The following is a 23,707-nucleotide window of genomic DNA, read 5'->3' on the forward strand; positions in this document are numbered from 1 at the left end:
GCCATGGTCTCCGAGCTGATAGTCCATGCTGTTGCAAGCGTCGTCGAACTGTTCGTGCAGATGGTTGTTGTCTTGCAAACGTCCCCATCTGTTGACTCAGGGATCGAGACGTGGCTGCACGATACGTTCCAGCCATGCGGATAAGATGCCTGTGATCTCGACTGCTAGTGATACGAGGCCGTTGGGATCCAGCACGGCGTTCCCTATTACCCTCCTGAACCCTACGATTCCATATTCTGCTAACAGTCATTGGATCCCGACCGACGCGAGCAGCAATGTCGCGATACGATAGACCGCAATCGCGATAGGTTACAATCCGACCTTTATCAAAGTCGGAAACGTGATGGTACGCATTTCTCCTCCTTACACGAGGCATCACAGCAGCTTTTCACCAGGCAACAGCGCTCAACTGCTGTTTGTGTATGAGAAATCGGTTGGAAACTTTCCTCATGTCAGTACGGTGTAGGTGTCGCCACTGGTGCCAACTTTGTGTGAATGCTCTGAAAAGCTAATCATTTGCATATCACAGCATCTTCTTCCTGTCGCCTAATTTCGCGCCTGTAGCACGTCATCTTCGTGGTGTAGCAATTTTAATGGACAGAAGTGTAATAATCTGTATAAGTAACTACACGTAAGAGGCACAGAAGCACATATAAGTTAAGTGACTGGTAACTGCACCTACTTCTAACAATTGTTTGGCGCTCTGATGAAATGTACTTTTAATTAGGCCTTAAACCGTTGGTGCAGTTATTGAGAATTTTTGATTTACTGAGCACTATTGTATTGGTAGCTATACCAGTTGGTAACAGTTTTTGGCTTTCTGTACACCACATTCAATCGAGCGAAAAGACAGTTTTACTGTGGTTAAGTTTATCAATTGGTTCTCTTACCTGTCTGTGAAGGAAGATGACCATGAGAAAAAGTTCGAACAATCAAGGAAAGCATAACGTTAAACGAGGCGGTGCTTGGAAGGTCAGAAGTTTGAACGTGTTAGGGAAGCTAGAAAATCTGCAAATGCAAGATCTAGATATAGCGGGGGTCAGTTAACTGAAATGGAAAAAAGACTAAGATTTCTGGTCAGATAAATATAGGGTAATATCAACAGAAGAATAAGTGGTGTAACGGACGTAGAATTCGTTGTGAATGGAAAGGCAGGGCTGATAGTGAGTTACTGTGAACTGTTCGGTGATACGGTTGTTCTCATCAGAATTGCTCTATGTGTAAGATGGCAGGAAATTCAAAACAGCTCACTTATGCTAAGTTTAAAGTGGGAGGACATTTGAAGATCCAAGATGGTGGGTCTAGCCCAATTGTCCTAAGTATAAAATCACAGATGGGTGACGTAGGTTCTTGTCCTATTGGGTTTTCCCTATCATACCAGTCTAATGATGAAGGCCCAACTGTCCATACTAGGCAATAAAGGATGGCAGGTACAGATCCCATGAAGACTGGAGCCCAGGCTGATTGGCTGCCGGGTCACTCGCCCTTCTAGGTTTACTCCAGCCAATTGACCTTCTGGGTGCCTCCAGCCCTATCAAATTGTAATGAAAGAGGACGGATCTTACCACAATAAACCGCACCCTATAAACAGAACTGTTTTTTTACACACAGTGTTTCTCGTCTGCTTAGATTCCTTTGGTGTGCAGCCCATGTTCCCAGCGGAGAAACTGAAGAAAATGACGCATAATATATTGGAACGGAAATATGTACCATTCTGCACGTTATCAGGGCAGTTGCGAATCTGAGGGATACGAGCAAGGAGACCAAGCAGCAGCCGGCCGGAGTGGCCGAGCGGTTCTAGGCGCTATAGTCTCGAACCGCGCGACCGCTACGGTCGCAGGTTCGAATACTGCCTCGGGCATGGATGTGTGTGATGTCCTTAGTTTAGTTAGGTTTAAGTAGTTCTAAGTTCAAGGGGACTGATGACCTCAGAAGTTAAGTCCCATAGTGCTCAGAGCCATTTGAACCATTTTGAACCAAGCAGCTAAGGAGATCTGCAGGCAGTATTACATGACACAGTGCGCCATTCACCTGCAGTTTGCCTGTTTGAGACCCATACAGCTGTGTAAAAAAGAGGAACTTGACGTGAACGACATGGAGCTACGGCTATCTGCCGTGTTGTACTTCACATTGGTTACTGACAATATGTGATAACGTTGTTCTGTGGCTGAACAGGGCGCTGCCCCTTAACACGAGGCTTCTTACTCTGGCTCCCACCTGCGGCGCCTGTCACCGCGTATATTTTATACTGTGATGAGAGAGCATAAGCAAATTGAAGTGGCGATCTGTCCCTCTTTAGAGTAGTAGAGCTTCTCAAAAATTTTCGTAGTGTCGGTACTCTAGACTATGCTATTAGGATGGCGATTTTAGATTGTTGCGGAGTGGCTGAGTGATCATTTTCATTCTAACGATCACATGCGCACTTATATTGCATGCAGATGTTCTCTCTATAGTTAAGAATGAAACATCGTTACCCTAATTTAGAAGTCGAATCGTGATCATCAATAATGTTGTGAGCGGCGTGGGTGCTATTCTGTCATTCTGCGCAACGGATTAATCTGAGATGTACCCTTTACCCTGTGGCTCCTGCAAGACGCAATTTCCACCCCCACACTACTACAGAAGTTAGACAGACGCTCCTAGCGTTCTAAAGAGAAATGCCTGAAAAACTTTCAGCAATAGATCTTCTGGAGCCGTCCGCTGTAACTAGTGGGATACTTGGATACTGGAGTAGTGCTGGTTAGTGTAAGGAAAACATGAAACTAACGAAAATTATTATTTATTTTGCTAAAATTCTGAAAAATGATAATGACACCTTTAGTTATGAACTGAACAAGCTATTTCTGGGTTCTTTTCGGAATGTGAAGTTACCTCTCAAGAAAAGGATTCGCTAATGAAATTTCTATACAAAGTTAAGATTGTTACTGACTTGGCAGAATGGCTGAGAGCCGCGCCTACTCAACTTGAATAATTATCCGTTAGAATGTTGCTAGGTATGGTCGAGGCTGTCGCGTGTGAAATGCAGTGAAGTGTACTGTTGTGGAGGAAATACGGGGCTCGCAATAGCTGTAGTGCACAATACCGTAAGCTGCGATGACTGCTGTCTGCGCCGCTCGCTGCTGACAAATAAGATAACTCTCGTTCTATCTGGATTGACCTTCGCCAATCAAACTCTCCCTACGCCTTGATGAAGTCAAGGACTCCTATTTGCCCCTAGTCTAACTATTGGTGTGGTACACCAGTCAGACAACCAGTCCACTGCGATGCCAGTCAAAAATTCCCTCGCAGGCGTTTAACTATAACTCCATCTGTTAACACTGCACAATAAGTGTGTCAGCCAACACAGTGAACAATGCGTAATTGCAAGGACTCTATATAGAGTCGCACTTCGATTCGCTCTCGACAGAGGTGCTCTCCCAGTGAAGTACTGAGGAGAGACTTGTTTTTCGCTCTTTGAGTACACATACGAGCGCGCACGCTCTCGTTATGTGTTTTCGCTCCAAGAGCAACAACAGAACGGCCCCTCTCCATGCCAGACGTGAAGGGGTATATCTTTCAGTCTCTTCCATTATTCCTTTAGCTCAAGGTGTCAGGAATATCGCCTGCCAATCAGCATTGCTCTTCTAAAACGGGAGAATGACTTTTTGTTTAAGGCGACCAATCCGGAAATCTGTAGCATCGGCGTTTGGCGTTTGCTGTCTCCCTGTGAAAATCTCTGAAACTACATGCTATATTTGTAAAGAATGCGTAGCTGTCCGCTCCATGTGTGTACGCCAGCCTTGAGTATTTCAATCTCGGTGTGCATTGGCGATTTACTAGTTATTTGCATGTAGTTTACATTAATTCCTACAACATTGACTTTATCTTATCGAGTTTGGGTTCGAATGAAGTTTCTTGATGTGCGGAATATGATTGTGAGGGCGGAATATGTAAGTGATGAAGGTCAGGAGACGACAACGTCTTACAATGTGAATACAGGCAACAAAAGATCGACCTGTCACGACAACAGCTAGTGGTAGCGTAGTTGTGTTTTTTTTTTTTTTCGAGAAGCAAAAACTTCCAGCAATGACAGCTGCTGGACCACAACGCATCCAAGTGGTCGTCAGCTGGAAGTTGCCGGCCAGAGAGAACTGTTATAACTTATCGTGACGACGCACGGGCGACTCAAGAGGGCAATGGTTATATAAAAGAGCGCTCAATGCACATGAAACGGACATAAAAATCTAACGTCACTGTTGTACTAAGCAGAAGGTACGATATATGTTTTAGTTATAATAAATATTTGTTCTGGAAATATTGAATCATTTAGCAGTACTCATTCCTATCATTTCCTCAGTATTATTTTCTTTTTAACTATGCATTTTGCTAAGATTACAGACACCAAGATCAGCAGTTCAATGCGCGTGTTACATTAAAAAAAACTGTTTTATCGTCTTCTTGCATCAGCTTTAATATTGAATTCCCCTATTGTGTGATGTCACAGTTGTTTTTGTGCCCTTAAGAACTTTCTGGCCACTTAGGAAATTGTTTTGTCATAACAGTAACTTCACAACTGGGCATGATCGTATCTACGATCATGAAGTAATTAGAAAGACGATAATGCAATTTCTTAATCAGCAGCACGCTAGCTGTGACTGCCTCAAGTCACGCGAAACTGACAATGATCAATCCATGATTCTTACACCAATTGTGACTGATGAAACAGTAAACGAAATCTCAAATTCCAACTTTTCCATTGAATAACAGCATCACCTTTATTTTATTACATCACAATGGCAGGGTTTGATGATTATCTTGGCTGCTACATTTCATGGGCCGCATTGTTACTCTGCAAAGTCGCCTTACAGCCAATGATTATACCATCATTTTGGCTTAGCATGACCTTACCATGCTACAATGTTTGTTCCTCAGTGGTGATGCCGTGTTCAAGACGATAGGGCTCCTGGTCACACAGATCGCATTGTTCAGAACTATTTCTGTGAGCATGAGGATGAACTGTCGCATCTTCCCTGGCTACTACAGTATCTTAGTATTACTGAACTTTTTATGTCTACTTTTGAGAAAAGGGCGCATGATCGCTATCCATCTCCATCATCGTTACCTAAAATTGTCACTATTTTGCAGGAAGAATGGTGTAAGATTCCTTTGAAATCCGTACAGGACCTGTATTTATCCATCAGAGACAACAGGAAATCGTTTTGAATGTCAAAGGGGTTCCTATACTGTATTAGGAATGGTAATGTGTTGTGTTTTTGGTCTTTCCATATATTTGTTCAGCACCTGCAGTTTTTATCACAGGTTCATCTCATATATGAGTAAGAAAGAAGCCAAGTGGAAGAAAGAAACTATATTTATTGTTAGTCATACTGACCTGTCACCTATGTAGCAGATGGCAAGACCTACGATCACAGAAAGCCCTTGGACGGTGGCGAGAGTATTGCTGACTATAATCTTCTTCTCACACACCCAATTTTCTTGAGACGGTATAGTGAGTGAAAACCACGTCGTATCGTATTCCCAACCATCCTGGCATCCAACTGTCTCATTTCTCTTGTCAAAATCTTTGTACATGAGACATTTACTGTACGACTTGTCATCCCTGCGAGAACATAAAATGACATTTTATTAACGTTAACAGTGCTGAAAAACATGTACGAATATATTTTGGCTAAGTTTTACATCTTACATGTTTTGTGGAATCAAGAAATATTAGTATTACACGATAACACGAAAAAAGATGCTGCATGATCTCAGCTGCTTCTTACTGTGGTATTGTCATGGCCTTCCACTTCTCGACGCTGATATTCTCAGGTCTGCCAGGAACGTGGCACCAGTGGTCTGGAATCACCATTGACAAAACGAACATGTGACCAGGCATGGTGCACAACAGTACGGACAGACAAACGTAAACAAGGCTCAGCCGAACTTGGAATCTCCCTCGGCTGTCTATCTTCTCTAGTATGTTTTCGAATGTCGGCTCTTTTTGTGCCGTAAAGTTTAATCTTTCTGTCTCTCCATCTGCACGTGTTTCAAATGTCTGAAATGCAGAAAAAAAGATTGAGTACTGGATTTCTAAGTTTCATTTCTTCATATGACATGAAAATATTCATCAAACATTTGCATTCGGATAAACAGAACTACTATTTGAAATTACAATGAAACGAATACCCTTAGCTGCATACAGGCGTTGATATAAGTCAACGGGGACAGTTCAAAATGTGTGCACCGACTGGGACTCGAACCTGGGATATCCTGCTTACATAGCATATTCTCTAACCATCTTTTATTTATTTTTATTTATTTTACTTTTTGTTCGTTGCTGATCGTTGTGTTTGGTCGTTGCGGACGTCACATGGCATCCGTTCAAATTTGTTGTTGATGCTTCAACTCAGTTTTCTATTACAGAGGCCAACCAGCTCACTGAACGAACACACTGAGCTACCGTGCCGGCGCCCATCATACTCCTTACTCGCGGTTTTACCGCCGATTACCGTAAAAGTACGGGCACTATTTGTGCATCCGCACAGAAGTAGATGGTCAAATGGCGGGTGAATGGCTCAAATGGCTCTGAGCACTATGGGACTCAACTGCTGTGGTTATCAGTCCCCTAGAACTTAGAACTACTTAAACCTAACTAACCTAAGGACATCACACACATCCATGCCCGAGGCAGGATTCGAACCTGCGACCGTAGCAGTCGCGCGGTTCCGGACTGAGCGCCTTAACCGCGAGACCACTGCGCCCGGCGAACTGTAGACAAAGACACAGTTCAGTTGTTTTACACATAAGAAGAGGTTCAAGTTCATTGCTTTTCTTGTGCACACAGGCCCCTTTTACTTTCCTACAGACCGAAAATTGTCGTGATCTTTCATGTAAAACAGTTGAAAAGTTCCATGAAACTGGAGTGCCTTAGAACCAAACGTAGAGATTTCTAAAATATTACTTCAGGATTATAGCATATATGATATTGTTTCTGCCTAAAATGTACATGCTCAAAGAATTGCAGTAACCTTCTCGTAGACTCCATTGTTTCCCTGTGAAACGTATTTGGTTTTGAATCTATATATTCCTAAACTTCGCTGAATATGAAATTCAGAATTCAGCAATCAGACTAATTAATTAACAGCGACCAAATATATCACTTCGTCCAAAATTAGAGGAAAGTATAGTAAGATTACTTTAACAGTTGGCATATTGAGAATTGCTTCGTTTGGTAATTTGTATTCCTTCTGTCGGGTTATTTTTGGTTGGTGGTTTGTTACGAATGTTGTTGCATTTCTAATAAAATGTTACATTTATTAACATTTATTTAGAAATATTACTTATCCATCCGAAATTATGGCTCAGGAGGGTTTCTTGGTAGCCTTTTGTTACTAAAAGATGAAGAAATTGTATCATTTCAGTATAATGATCTCTTGATTTTGCTTCTAAATGCAGTATTCTAACCATTTCAAAGTCAATAACTATTACAGTGCTCTGAACATGTGTCATCGTTCCTCATATTCTCGTTTTCCATATAGAAAAACACCATGAGCGACTTATTATCTAATCAACTTCCATCATAAGTGCTTTAACATTTTTGTTAAACCTTCAGTTGTGATGTACAAATGTTACATTTCTTTTCACCACACTTTTTTTACAAATGTGGCTCTACTATTTGGAAGAAAACGTGACTCACATTTTTTTAATAAGTGTGTTGATTAAGAAAACCTTTGGTCAAGGTTATAAACCATAGTAAGGCTAAAACGTCTTGCATCTTTTTACTACTCACAAGATTCTTCTGCAAAAGATCACGAATATTCCAAGAGAGCTGTTCATTAGAGCTGATGTTCCCCACTCACCTAACGTTTAGTGGGGTGGGGAAGAGGAAATTTTGAACAAATGGTCCAAATGGCTCTAAGTACTATGGGACTTTGTAACGCCGGAAATGCATATCCTCCTATTTCCATCTATTGTACTATAATTTTTTTTCCTTGTTTTGTTACCTCAAGATATGACATTTCTATCTCTTTATATATTGTAATTGTTTTACTATTTGTATATATATTTATGCATTTATGTCGATGTATAATTGGTTTGTTTTGTAAATATTATTTGTATTTTTACGCTGGGTCTTGCCTAGGGAAAACTATGCTATCGAACAAATACATCGATAGGTCGTGTGCAGAACCAAAGTGCTTAGGATCTTTGGTAGTGTTAACTCTGTCGCGTGGAGCGCGGGCAGAGGGGGGGTCTCGCTGGGGTGGTGCAGTGGAGCAGGTGTGTTGTGTGAAGCTCCCGCGAGTTGCCGCGCTTTCGGGGTTTGGCAGCATGTAATTGCGCTCGACTTGCGATGATGGTTTCTGACATGGTGTCAGGACGGGAAGCATTAGCTGGCGCACATCAAGAGCCCGTGTCGCCTGGTGACCGTGTCGAGAAGAAGGCGCGCCAACATCCAGCTTCTGCAACAGCGACGGCCGACAATGAGTGACTGTCGCCACCTCCTCGATCGACGGCTTCAAACCTTCAATCAACCAACAAGGAAGACTGGAAGCACGTAAAGTTTTAGAACTGTATGGCAGACCTCAGCTTTTCAAACTTTTAAAATTGTTGCATCACAAAATTACAGCAACTTAGCATGAACCTTTGTTGCTCATTGTCCCAATTGCATTACCAAGCAGGGTCCCTTCCTTTTCCGGAATGAACCCGAGTGTCGTTGAAATTCAAACGCCAGCATCATTCGATTTCACTGCTTTAATTTCAAAGTTCAGTTAAGGTATTCATAGCTGGCTACAATATTTAGATTACACAAGCACAAATTAAGAGTGCGAGTTTTGTTACCGTATTTTAGCTTACCTGTGACTGCAGCTCAGCTTGGTACATACTAAATTTTACTATTGTTAATTGTTCAGAATCATTTAATTCAAGTTCAAAGTTAAATCTCTTATTTCTAAATTGCGTAGATTCAAGTAGCTTTTGAAATGATTGTTGAGGTAGTCCAAGACTAACCGTAATTTACTGAATTTCGATGTGCTTCAGAAAGAAGGCTCACTATTAACTTCAGTCACTAAATTAACTTTCGATTTTCCGGTTTTATTAATTCTTTTGCTAAATTAATCCAGAGTGTAGCGAAGTTTATTACTTCTGACAAACATTCAGTTTTCACACTACACATGTCAACCTTCAGTGGCCACGCTTCTAGTGCTAATTATATGTGTAATAGCCTTTCTTTTTCAGTTACTATAGTAATTGTCCTTAGGACTGGCGACCGTAATTTCCCACAAACCTCAAATATCTAATTACCGCTAGTTAATTGTTAACGTAACGGCCGCACATTTACTTTCTTTATTAACTTTACCCCTTTTCAAAATTAATTTTCACCAGTTTCATTTGCATTTTTCCTTTCATTTAGATGTAACCCTTTCCTCCCTCTTTACCGACAAATTAACTTCGGTGACAATTGCTTTTCCCAAATTCCCATTAGGTACACGCAGTTAAATTTTTCACTGTCATTAAGATCGATAAGTGAGGGGGAGGTTACAACTTAACATCTGAGGTCATCAGTCCCCTAGACTTAGAACTAATTAAACCTAAGTAACCTAAGGACAGCACACACATCCATGCCCGAGGCAGGATTCGAACCTGCGACCGTAGCAGCCACGCAGTTCCGGACTGAAGCGCCCAGAACCACTCGACCACAGGGGCCGGAGAAATTTTGAACAGTCCACAGTATACTGCAAGACTTAGAATTTCAATGATGGTCGAGACAAAACTTCCTGTTAAATGGTTCGAAAAGATTTATTGGAAAAGTGTGTTTAACATGTGGCTTGGAAGTCAATTATAGGAAATAAAGAAGGACAATGGGTAAAATCCTTTTAACTATCTTGGCTAATTTCTTTAGCAACAGCACCTTCACAACTGCAACAGATTTTTATGGAAGCCTGTTACTGGTTCAAACATCAGTGGATTGTATGTGGTGAGTGCTTCTCTGGTGGAGTGGAGAGAAGGTGCAGAAGATGAAGGCAGCCTGTGGTGACAAATAATGTGTTCTAAGCGAGATAGGCCCAGACGCGGCTTTCACTGGAGGCAAGCGGCGGAGGCAGATGTCGCTGCCCATCGGTGAACCTAACACAGATGGGCTGGTGAGGATGTGCTGGTTTCAGCGTTTTTCATTTCACAGCTCGGCGGCAACATTGCTAACAACACATCATATTGCTTCGTTGTCGCATAAGGGGAGGGGAGACTCTGTTTTTGTAACTGCCTTTGGAAGAAGCTGATGTGCTGCCCCGGCTGTAGATGGTGGTGGACAAAGGACAGGATCTTGTACCAGTGACTAGAGAACGGTGGTGGACGCTGCTGGACAACAGGGTTCTGAGCTGAGGGAGAACATTAACTCGACCCTTGGGATACCCAGGCTGTGGCTGGTCACACGACTGGTGGTCCCATCAGGTTGATGGGACAATGTTGGAGGCCTTGCAGCAGAAGCCAAAGAACAGCAGAACAGCAGACATCGGTTGAATCCTAGCTGTCGCAACTTAGCCAGGATGGCTATGTACATCAAGTGAGGCCTCGTTGTGACTGAGGTCATGTAAGTAGCCAGCCAAGCGCTTCCAAAACGTCTCGAAACGCCCATTATTGCTAGAATTGCAGGTCACACTTACAGAGCCGTTGGCCTGGTACGAGTGCAGTGCTATTGAATGTCGGCAAGTATCTGGGTTAGGCGTGAGGTGACGGTCTGAGGCCATGCTGCTACAGCAGCCAGTAACTTTTTGATGAGAGTACAAGCAAAATCGACAGAGGCGAAGTAAAATTCTAAATTAAAATTGTGATTTCAAGCAATCCTTTTGAGAGGAAAATTTACGAATATTGCCGCAGCTCAATGTTCACACCTCTGTAATGATGACAGTTTCAGTCAACTGAATTAGTCATATGGAAGGGCGAGCAACTTTATTAACATATAACAAGTTGCTAGCAACATACTAAATCTCTTACGTTTTATACGTAGTGTGCTAGAATATTAGCGCCTTTGATTATATGTTCCAAATACAACCTATATCTAGATAGGGAGTCAAAAACATAGACTTGGATTTTATAGGAAGTACACCAGCAGTTGCACTATCCAAATATGCTTCTACATCTGACTCAGTCTGACTCAAACCTTCAGCTGGCATAGCATCTCTTATACTTTCCTTCCAAACACAGAGTCTCTCCTAAGACAATGTAGGACCAGTACCTTTAACGAAATATACACTCCTGGAAATTGAAATAAGAACACCGTGAATTCATTGTCCCAGGAAGGGGAAACTTTATTGACACATTCCTGGGGTCAGATACATCACATGATCACACTGACAGAACCACAGGCACATAGACACAGGCAACAGAGCATACACAATGTCGGCACTAGTACGGTGTATATCCACCTTTCGCAGCAATGCAGGCTGCTATTCTCCCATGGAGACGATCGTAGAGATGCTGGATGTAGTCCTGTGGAACGGCTTGCCATGCCATTTCCACCTGGCGCCTCAGTTGGACCAGCGTTCGTGCTGGACGTGCAGACCGCGTGAGACGACGCTTCATCCAGTCCCAAACATGCTCAATGGGGGACAGATCCGGAGATCTTGCTGGCCAGGGTAGTTGACTTACACCTTCTAGAGCACGTTGGGTGGCACGGGATACATGCGGACGTGCATTGTCCTGTTGGAACAGCAAGTTCCCTTGCCGGTCTAGGAATGGTAGAACGATGGGTTCGATGACGGTTTGGATGTACCGTGCACTATTCAGTGTCCCCTCGACGATCGCCAGTGGTGTACGGCCAGTGTAGGAGATCGCTCCCCACACCATGATGCTGGGTGTTGGCCCTGTGTGCCTTGGTCGTATGCAGTCCTGATTGTGGCGCTCACCTGCACGGCGCCAAACACGCATACGACCACCATTGGCACCAAGGCAGAAGCGACTCTCATCGCTGAAGACGACACGTCTCCATTCGTCCCTCCATTCACGCCTGTCGCGACACCACTGGAGGCGGGCTGCACGATGTTGGGGCGTGAGCGGAAGACGGCCTAACGGTGTGCGGGACCGTAGCCCAGCTTCATGGAGACGGTTGCGAATGGTCCTCGCCGATACCCCAGGAGCAACAGTGTCCCTAATTTGCTGGTAAGTGGCGGTGCGGTCCCCTGCGGCACTGCGTAGGATCCTACGGTCTTGGCGTGCATCCGTGCGTCGCTGCGGTCCGGTCCCAGGTCGACGGGCACGTGCACCTTCCGCCGACCACTGGCGACAACATCGATGTACTGTGGAGACCTCACGCCCCACGTGTTGAGCAATTCGGCGGTACGTCCACCCGGCCTCCCGCATGCCCACTATACGCCCTCGCTCAAAGTCCGTCAACTGCACATACGGTTCACGTCCACGCTGTCGCGGCATGCTACCAGTGTTAAAGACTGCGATGGAGCTCCGTATGCCACGGCAAACTGGCTGACACTGACGGCGGCGGTGCACAAATGCTGCGCAGCTAGCGCCATTCTACGGCCAACACCGAGGTTCCTGGTGTGTCTGCTGTGCCGTGCGTGTGATCATTGCTTGTACAGCCCTCTCGCAGTGTCCGGAGCAAGTATGGTGGGTCTGACACACCGGTGTCAATGTGTTCTTTTTTCCATTTCCAGGAGTGTATATTGCTTGCTTCCCATTTGTCATCTCGGAGGTCCCACAGCATCTGGCAAGGATCCATTCACAGCCACTACCACAATCCATTGTCTCAGTGCTGTGTGCTGCACAAGACAAATTTTCTGACGTATTAGTCTGCATATATTCTTGGAAATGTTTCTCCTTGGACCTAGATTATTTCTATGCACTAGTAAACATATACTTTTCTTTTTTTTAGTCATGAGTCTTCTGACTGAATTCCTCTCCTGTGCCAACCTTTTCATCTCAGAGTAACCTTTGCAACCTACGTCCTCAGTTATTTGTTGGATGTATCCCACTAATCTATTGATCATCGCTGATTCTTCCGCCTTTTAGGGGCAGTTTCTAGCCGAATGTCAAAAATGGGCCCTGAATTTTTGTCCGCTCCGCCGCCCGTACTTGACAAGGTCATAGCCACAATGAGGGTGCCTCCTTGTGCCGGAAGTCTTTGGCCGCCATTTATGATGATTTTTATTTAACATTTAAACAGTAACGATATTCTTACCAATGACCGAGGATGTTTTGATTTCTAATCAAAGATGCTACCTTTTTTTATTATTATTATTTCCCCCTAGATTCTGGGTCACTATAAATAGATACCAAGCGCTATATAAAGATCGCCAGGCTCGTACTAACCTGCAAGACAGGGTTAAAGCAGTCACTCTGTGACATTACTATCGACGAATATGCATAGGTACGAGGGTGCTGGATATACAGGGTTATTACAAATGACTGAAGCGATTTCACAGCTCTACAATAACTTTATTATTTGAGATATTTTCACAATGCTTTGCACACACATACAAAAACTCAAAAAGTTCTTTTTAGGCATTCACAAATGTTCGATATGTGGCCCTTTAGTGATTCGGCAGACATCAAGCCGATAATCAAGTTCCTCACACACTCGGCGCAACATGTCCCCATCAATGAGTTCGAAAGCATCGTTGATGCGAGCTCGCAGTTCTGGCACGTTTCTTGGTAGAGGACGTTTAAACACTGAATCTTTCACATAACCCCACAGAAAGAAATCGCATGGGGTTAAGTCGGGAGAGCGTGGAGGCCATGACATGAATTGCTGATCATGATCTCCACCACGACCGATCCATCGGTTTTCCAATCTCCTGTTTAAGAAATGCCGAACATCATGATGGAAGTGCGGTGGAGCTCCATCCTGTTGAAAGATGAAGTCGGCGCTGTCGGTCTCCAGTTGTGGCATGAGCCAATTTTCCAGCATGTCCAGATACACGTGTCCTGTAACGTTTTTTTCGCAGAAGAAAAAGGGGCCGTAAACTTTAAACCGTAAGATTGCACAAAACACGTTAACTTTTGGTGAACTGCGAATTTGCTGCACGAATGCGTGAGGATTCTCTACCGCCCAGATTCGCACACTGTGTCTGTTCACTTCACCATTAAGAAAAAATGTTGCTTCATCACTGAAAACAAGTTTCGCACTGAACGCATCCTCTTCCATGAGCTGTTGCAACCGCGCCGAAAATTCAAAGCGTTTGACTTTGTCATCGGGTGTCAAGGCTTGTAGCAACTGTAAACGGTAAGGCTTCTGCTTTAGCCTTTTCCGTAAGATTTTCCAAACCGTCGGCTGTGGTACGTTTAGCTCCCTGCTTCCCTTATTCGTCGACTTCCGCGGACTACCCGTGAAACTTGCCCGCACGCGTTCAACCGTTTCTTCGCTCACTGCAGGCCGACCCGTTGATTTCCCCTTACAGAGGCATCCAGAAGCTTTAAACTGCGGATACCATCGCCGAATGGAGTTAGCAGTTGGTGGATCTTTGTTGAACTTCGTCCTGAAGTGTCGTTGCACTGTTATGACTGACTGATGTGAGTGCATTTCAAGCACGACATACGCTTTCTCGGCTCCTGTCGCCATTTTGTCTCACTGCGCTCTCGAGCGCTCTGGCGGCAGAAACCTGAAGTGCGGCTTCAGCCGAACAAAACTTTATGAGTTTTTCTACGTATCTGCAGTGTGGCGTGACCATATGTCAATGAATGGAGCTACAGTGAATTTATGAAATCGCTTCAAGCATTTGTAATAGCCCTGTATTTTGGCTGGGCAGTTTGTAGTGGCGAACTACAGCGATGTGGCCGGGCTATGTGAGTCCGGCTTCTCTGTGGGCAGGCGCTTGGGAGGTTGTGGTAAGCAGTCAGCACAGGCTATCTGTAGCAGTGGGTACATCCTGGTAGTGTGGATACTGAGGCCGCGTGCCTTCTGGGCAAGCTAAGATGGCTGCACTGACTCAGAATATGTAGTAAAAATTTTGATATTCACTGACACTACCAGATACGCCTTACAGACATGCTACAAGAAAACTAAAGACAGCGTACGGATCGTGGCGGTGAGATGAGCTCACTGGAAATTAAAGCATGCTTGTAAACACGTTACTGATAAAGTTATTAAAATGCAAAATAATTTAAAATATAAAATAATAGTTGTTCATAAAATTCAAAGCACTGAAATAGACATGCAAAGTACAAACGCGACGCGTTATTTAACTGCTCGTGACGCCGGCAACGAAGGCAGCAAGTCACTTTCATCATTTTCATGCATGTCTGATACAACAGACACTGTTGTTGATCCACAGGTGTACGAAATATTTCGAAATTGATCCATTGACTGCGAATTCCTTGACACCTGCTGCATTAGGAAGAGATATACTACCCAACAGCGCCATATGAAAATTTGTGCCGCTCTGTACATAGATATGTGTTCAAGTATTACAAGTCTAGGTGGGAATACAATGATACCATTGGTCTCGATTTCTCATTATTTCATTTTACCCGCTGCAGGAATCCAAGTAATGTTACGACCATTAGGTAATTACTTTAGTGGACTGTGGTACAAGGATGTACACAGCGTAATATGTGGAAGTTGGCGTCAGTCCAGTGAGCATGCATGGATAGCAGAAGTGGTTGAGGTGACTGTTCGCGAGAAGTGGTAAATCTGGGCTCGAGTCCTGCTCCGACACAAGTTTTAATATGTCACTACTGGGTAGAGTTATCCCTGATACAGCAGGTGTCAACGAATTCGTTTACAGCGAATATATTTCGAAACCTTTAATGTTCAACAAAATTTATAGGTAGTTAAATTTACTAAAGAGTATGCAGAAATGTGCCTAAGCTATGATGCCTCCATTTGAACACACTTCATTAAAATTATCATCACAATTCCAGTCAACGATCTCGTTGATTTCTATATTTATTTGCATATAGTTTGACGCTGTATTACATCTGAAGTTAGTGTTGTGCCTAGCCTCAAGCTTTAGTACCAATTTGTGTAAGATTGTTGTTTCGACTAGTTAGGCTACAAGTGTGACGAATAAAACTCTTACCGTAAGTTATTATTAACTAAATTTCGTTCGTCGGAATCGATGTTTAGCAACTGTCATTGACGATTTAAATAAAGATACACTGCAGCAATTATGTAATTTCTTCATGCTTACCACGACGCGTTTCTAGAATTTATTCTCATTGTCAGGCGTGATATTTATGTAAGTAGTTTGTCTGATGTTTGAAAGTGTGTAGTTGTGCCTCTCTTGCACTGTAGTCGCCTTTTGAGGCTATACTGCAATCTGAAACTCGGGCATGTCAAATTTTGAGATTTTTTTTACATCATAATGTTAGAAATAATATTTTTGTATTTCTACTTTTAGGTGCTGTACCTTCTCCATTTGGCATAAATTCACACATGTGCAAACTATGACTCATATTCTTTGTTTGTGACATTGAAATACAAAGATGTTATGACAGTATTTGACAGTGGGTTTGGATAAGACCTTGGACTTTATCCAAACCGAGTTCTTACATTTTCTGTGGGTGACATTCACATAAAGTTTTCACAAATTTTATTCCACCATTTCTATTACAGTAAAATTACACAATTCGAAAACGACGAAAAATAATGCAAACATTTGAGCATTCATTCTGCTATGTCCGATGATATTTCCGATGGTTAATAAGGAACTGCAATGCCTTGTTCTCTAAGCAACACATGGCTTAACACACCATGAGCGACACAAAACCCATCTGTTTTGAAAAGAAATGTCAGTTAAATTTGTAACTTTCTATGCATATCCTAACGCGTTTAAAACACAAGCGTTTACTGAAAGTTAAATAAGGATTAGACATAAATTCTACCATTCCCCATGTGATATGACAGCTGAACAAAGCCCTCGAGTTTCAAGCGAAAAATACAGAATCCAGCCCTGCACATCTAGCGATTGCTTAACACAGATTTACTTCACACATTAAAAGCAATTTCACCTTTATATCTGTATGGAGTAAGGAAGTTCCTCTGTACCACATAAAACGTGGTGGGCAACTCACTCACATTCAAAGTACTCTCTATCAAAGAGCAAGAAACAGTAAAGTCACCTGCGAAACGTCTCCTACCATTACCAACTTTATTTTCAACAAAAATAAAAAAAAGCTGAAATAAAGGTGGTTAAGTATTACATACTAAGTACATTCCAAAAGCTTCATCTGTAGAGTGACCAGAGGACACCTACTCTTATCTACTGCCAGCGGCCTAGTCAGGTACTGGACGAATACAGAGCGCCTTCCGCTTATCAGCAGGACGGGGAAAGGCTGAGATGAGCAGTGTTCCTCCTGGGAACTTAACTGTATACCTGCTCATGCACCTGACCTACAGCAACGCTAAGCCTCTCTCCCTTTCGAGTGAAACTGCCACAATTGGTACAACTTCCCTGAAACGCATGGTTTAATCCGCAGGACAGAACAGGTAGTTGGAATTGTGAAAAGGGGCCAAAAATGAGTGGCTATCAGTTACACTCGAACACATACAACTTTATTTAGTTTCCCAAACTTTATAGCGAAAATTTCCGACCATAAATATCGACTGAATATGTCACACAATCTTATGGCTTAAGGACACAACATCTTTAATTTTTAAAACGGCTGTAGGCACATGATTTAAAACACAACTGCAATAAATTTTCGAAAGGGAGAAAGCGCAAGGTTTTATCCTGAAATAATATTTCAAATGAGGCTGAAGGCCCAAAAAGTCTAAGACTTGAAAAGTAAGGAACTTTTAGTTTTAAAACGGCTGAAGGCCCGTTATTTAAAACCCAACTAAAAGTATAAAAATTCAAACCATCGGCTATGAGCCATTAAAATACACAATCAAACATCAATAAGAAAAGGCAGTACAGCCAGCGGCGCTCAGAAGTTTCCGGGGATCGGTCTGCACTTGAAATATTAACGTTCGCTTATGGGAGACAGGTAGTCGGCCCAACTATAACCGATCCGCCGGCAACCCAACCAAGAGACAGTCAACGGACCCACCGATAAGTACACAAGGAACTCCAATGCCAAAACGTAAAAGGCGTAGCCGCCCACAACCAAGTGTGCATAAGTTGTCAAAACTACACACATGTGTTGGACAGCGACAACACGGTGAGGAAAGGACACTGCCTGAATTTTACGTCAGCGGCCAGGGCAGATAACCGGAACGCTAAAGGCCACAAGGCAGAAAACTCCGCTGGTGCACTTGGACTTCAAATAACCAAAATACAGTTAAACTCCACCGGATGGTGGCCAAACTTTCGCCAACTCTAACACTCGCTGTTGCTCACGGGAATAACCCCCCCCCCCCCCCCCCCCAACAGCCAACCATGAAAACCAACGGCACACTGTGAACAGACTGGCTTTGGTAATTAAATCACCACTCAACTGTGATGTATTGGGTCGGTGAGCCACGAACCTCGTAGCAATCGGAACAGCTCCCACACACTACGACACTGCGTAGAGACCGCCAGCGGGCCCGGCCCACTGCACTGCGCGGAGATTTCCTGGCTGGTCCACACCAACCGACCGACTGCGGCACACCATCTAGCCGGAAACTATCAGCACCAGACCAAAGATAGTACAAGGTCTGAATATCGATACACACATCTGCTGTCACAGGTAGAAAGAGTAAGAACCAACGCATAACCGCAATAACCACGGGAAACCAAATGCAGAGTAACAGCCAAGGTTTAAACCAACGCATAATACGGGGCCAGCACGGCTCATGTCCTAGCGTTCAACAGATACTAGCCTCCCTGACGAAAACTAACACTTACTCACCTCAGCCATGGACAGATAGCTAAAGAATAGGAAAGGGATAAATGGAAGACACAGATGTACAAATATCAAAGTGAATATTGAGAATAAAAAGAGAAGCTTACTTCTGCAGAGAGTAGCGAACGTCAATGTGAAACGGAATGACTTATAAGAGAAGATAAACATGTGAGATGGATCTGACCCATCTGTTTCAAACTTCTGGGTGAAAGTCTAATCGAATGGTTAGAGACAATATCATTGTCCTACGGAATCGATTTCATCTATTCATCCTTCATTCTATTCACGTAATTATTTGTTCGTTATTTCCTGTTTTATATTGTAGTTGTCGATACTAGTGAAAAGAGTTCTGGCTTAACTTTGTACTTCGCTTTGGGCTTAAAAGCAACTGTGTACGATCAGTCACATTTGATTCGGTGACCTATACTGAAATATTACGTCTCATATCGCTCACAGAAAACCATTTGTCCAGTCGCATTTGAGTTGTGTATAACAGTGCCATATAGTCTGTCTAGTTACAACTGCTAATTAATACGCTGTAACTATCCAACTACTATCGAAAGCCACTCATATCCGAACACTGGATCTAATAACGGGCTATGAAAATAGTCTCTATGCCGATTTATAGTATTTCCTCCAGAAAATAAAACCGGGTAACAATATAACATTAAAAGGTTGAAGGAAACGCCTAAAAATCACCACAGGTATCCACACGAACAAACAGAAGTTATTTTCTTTTATAAGTCCTCGTCAACTCGGCCTCGTTGTTACCAAACACTACATCGGCTATCGGATGTCGCCATTTTCTCATATGAAACCTACCGCCTAGCAAATTCCCACTCATTAAGCCGCTCCCTTTTTTAAAAAAAATCCGGAAAACAATTGTACTGATCGCTGAGGATCACTCCCTCACTACTTCATACGCACAATTATTTTAAAAGCTCAGTTGTTGCCAACAGGCCTCACGACTTCGGCCCGATACGCTGAAGGCTGCTGGTTTACTCTAGATTTCTCTAGCTGCAAAAAGTTTCCACAAACTTATTTTAACAAGCAGATCTTTCCGTCAATCAGTCTCCAGGACTGAACGTAGGGGATTCAATTGCTCATTTCCTGGCGCTAATGGTGCAGTGCTACGTAAAACTTGAGTACGAAAGTCACTTTCGCATAATGTGTCACTGCCAAGTAACACAGTTCGATGAAACTTGGATCATACTTAGAAAGACCTGCTACAGTATAGTACAAAAGGTATACGAAAGACGTACACAATGAGAAGAGAAATAACACCTTTATTTAAAGACAACAATTACAATGAAGTAATCCGAATTATGATAGCTCTTTTTGAGCCATCAGTCTTCTGACTGGTTTGCGCGGCCCGTCACGAATTCCTCTCCTGTGCTAACCTTTTCGTCCCAGAATAGCAATTGCAACCTATGGCCTCGAATATTTGCTCGTTGTGTTCTAATCTCTATCTACGAGGGTAATCCCAAAAGTAAGGTCTTTTATGTTTTTATAAGTACAGAACTCTGTACGTATGGCAGTTGGTCACACTGTTATGAAGAGTGCTTCACGCACTGTGTGTAAACATGCGCAAGCCGCTCTGAGGCGCTCAGTCTTGGCTTGGCAGCCGTTGAGAATGGAGATCCCGTTGGATGTTACCGCCAAGTGCGGATTGCGCGCAGTTATACGGTTTTTGAACGCAAAGGGCACTGCGCCGATTGAAATCCATCGCCAATTGACGGAAGTGTATGATGAGTCGTGCATGGATGTCAAAAATGTTCGTAAGTGGTGTAGAGAGTTTGCAGCTGGTCGGACCGAAATTCTCGACGAACAAAGGAGCAGGAGACCGTCAATTTCTGAGGATACAGTGTTGAAGGTTGAGCAACACATGCGTGAAGATCGGCGGATCACCCTGGATGATCTCTGCACGTTTGTTCCTGAGGTTTCCCGAAGCACCGCTCAAAGAATTTTAACGGAAACATTGAAATACCGGAAGGTATGCGCAAGAAGGGTGCCACGCATGCTGACTGAGGACCACATGGAGCAACGAGTTGATGCTTCCCGCGCATTTCTTCACCGCCTTGCAGCCGAACAGGACAACTTTCTGGACTCAGTTGGCACGGGTGACCAAACCTGGGCGTACCACTTTATACCTGAGACCAAGCAACAATCACGCCAGTTCATAACTTTCTGAACAGCATGACGCGGCAAGTTGGTATGACATAGACATACAAAAACTGCCACAGAAAAATGCATCGACAGAAATGGTGATTATGTCGAAATATAGCTAAATGTTCAAGCTGTAAAATGATATAAACCATTGTAGAAATAAACAGGTCTATGTACTTATAAAAAATAGGTGACCTTACTTTTGGGGTTACCCTCGTAATCCACAGTCTTTACCATCCAGCTCTCTCTAGTATAATGGAAGCTATTTCCTAATGTCTTAAGAGGTGTTTTGTCATCCTGTCCCAACTGCAATTGGCCTTAGTCTCTGGCAGAAGGTACATGTAACTTAGACAAACATTTTATCCTGTGACGTCTACTCCATTTAAATGTTGGCAAGGGCCTCTCCGTGTGTGGACTTACTAATGAGTAGTTATTCTGAAGTATGACATATGTAATCTGAGGCTTTCTAAACCCATATCTTGCAGTAATTCTTGTTTCATCAATTTCGTTTATGAGAAGAGCCGCTCGACTTCATCTCATCTAATGTGCTATCATATGATGTAATAAGGGCAATACTTCTGAAGAAGATATTTTTACAAATATCGACACCATGGTCAGGGGCTAATAAACCCTTATTTGCAACTGGTTGGCTGATTTTTCAACCTCTTCAGAGTTACACAGTTGCTGTTTCGCAACCATGTTTAAGATTTTATTATAAAGAAAATTACTGAAGACGGATAAGGCAACTACTTGAAACAAAATTGAGTAATAGCTATTATTGCTGCAAAATATTACGGAAAATGACAACAAATATCGAGAATATAATCAGAATAACAGATAGATTTGGTGAATGTTGCAATTACTGGTAATCACAATACGAAATAAATCTGTTTAGCCTACTTCTCAAATAAGTACACTTCAATTACAGTTCACGTTTTGCTCTATGGACGTGAACTTATTGTGTAGTCCGTCCCTATACGAACATTAATTTCTGAAAGTGAAATATTAAGTTTCGCGTAGTAAATCACTCGAAATATTACTGTTAAGAAGAAGAGCCACTTCTCACCGGAAGCTGAATGATTAATTTGAACATGAAGGGAGTAAAACCATAATGTTTATATGCAGCTGAATGGCTCGACTAGATTAAGAGAGAAGAAATATAAAACGGCAGAAGAAGGAAAATTAAAAAAATACAAAGATTTACAAAAGAGTCACGTAAGCTAGAAATAATACAAATTGCGTAAGAACATAGAGCCACCGAATATAACCATGAAGAAACATATACTAAACCCTATTCCACATGAAATCAAAAGAAAGGAAAGGTACTACAACTGGAGATTTGAACATCACAGAAAGATTAAACCACCGTGATACAAAAGGACACAACAAACGACCATCATCAGGCATGAAATAAGGCAGAGATAATTCTCCAATTCTGAAAATAAGAAAGAAACCCGCAGTAATGTGATCAAGAGAATAGAAATCACACCTAATCGAATGAAGGAGCATTCAGATCAGGTGACAAGTCATAAATAGTTACTTACGTGGTCCATAAGAAGAGAATTTTGGTGAAATATAGAGCAGTGTCGACATTGCCGCCAACGAAGTGCACGCAACAATACCGTTGTTAAAAAGCGATATCATACCATCCATTTCACTTTTATGAACAGAACTGTCTCGATCTGACGACAGTTCGGTTGAAACTTCTTGGGAGATTAAAACTGTGTGTCGGACCGAGACTCGAACTTGGGACCTTTGCCTTTCGCGGGCAAGTGCTCTACCAACTGAGCTACCCAAGCACGACTCACGACCCGTCCTCACAGCCTTAATTCCGCCAGTACCTCGTCTCCTACCTTCCAAACTTCACAGAAGCTCTCCTGCGAACCTTGCTGAACTTGCTCCTTGAAGAAAGGATATTATGGATACATGGCTTAGTCACAGCATGGGGGATGTTTCTAGAATGAAAGTGTCACTCTACAGCGGAGTGTGCGCAAAGGTTCCAAGTTCGAGTCTCGGTCTGGCACACAGTTTTAATCTACCAAGAAGTTTCATAGCAGCGCACACTCCGCTGTAGAGTGAAAATTTCATTCTAGACAGTTAGCTTAACCAAAAATCATATAACAATAAAACAAAAGCAAGATTCGTCACATGCGTGCTCGCACGCAGAAAGTTTACTTAGTCAATCACTTACATCCATTGTGAACACCGTTGTATCGAAGGTTTACCAGTCAACGCTCTGCTCGCTTAATTCTTTTCAAAACTTGGTTGTTCTTAATATAAAGGTGAAAAACATAAGAGAGGGAACAGAGAATTTTTATAGCTATCAACAAATAATGACTTGAAACCACGGCAATTAGCACTGCTAAGGCGTCATTCTACAAGAGCAGCTTTTAGCTTATCTAACATTTGGTGATGTCTGATTGTTTTTAATGATTTACAGTTGAAAAATGAGCTAACGAGCAAGCGCTCACCTTGAGTTTGTACAGTCTTTCCGATTCCTCGTATGACGTCTAGGTCATTGACAACATTTGAATCAAAGTGACGCCTCATATTTGGCAGGTAAATTTTTCTGAAGGAAATATATTTTATACCAGAGGCTGCCAAACTTCTTCGTTTAAGAGCCAATGCTGACATTGTGGTGCAGCACTTCGAGTCGCTTATGTACCGATCTTATTATTAATTGGTTATCTACATAAATTACTACGTTATGGGACCTCAACAGACTATCTATGGGTGTTAGAAGTAAATGTATTGTGATCTAGATTATGTTACTTAGGGAAGTTGT

General features: G+C 42.8%; 1 protein-coding gene across 1 annotated transcript in view; it reads right to left on the reverse strand.

The window, feature by feature from the left end:
* The window catches only part of LOC126251692 (solute carrier family 22 member 7-like), a 92,830-nt gene that overhangs the window by 63,576 nt on the left and 5,547 nt on the right, over positions 1 to 23,707 (reverse strand). The window contains exons 2-3 of the mRNA XM_049952278.1: positions 5,766 to 6,037; positions 5,372 to 5,599 (exon numbers count right to left, since the gene is read on the reverse strand). Coding sequence (XP_049808235.1) covers positions 5,372 to 5,599; positions 5,766 to 6,037 — 500 coding nt within the window. The remainder of the gene's footprint in view (positions 1 to 5,371; positions 5,600 to 5,765; positions 6,038 to 23,707) is intronic.

Source organism: Schistocerca nitens, chromosome 4, assembly GCF_023898315.1.
Source record: "Schistocerca nitens isolate TAMUIC-IGC-003100 chromosome 4, iqSchNite1.1, whole genome shotgun sequence".
NCBI classification, from domain to species: domain Eukaryota; kingdom Metazoa; phylum Arthropoda; class Insecta; order Orthoptera; family Acrididae; genus Schistocerca; species Schistocerca nitens.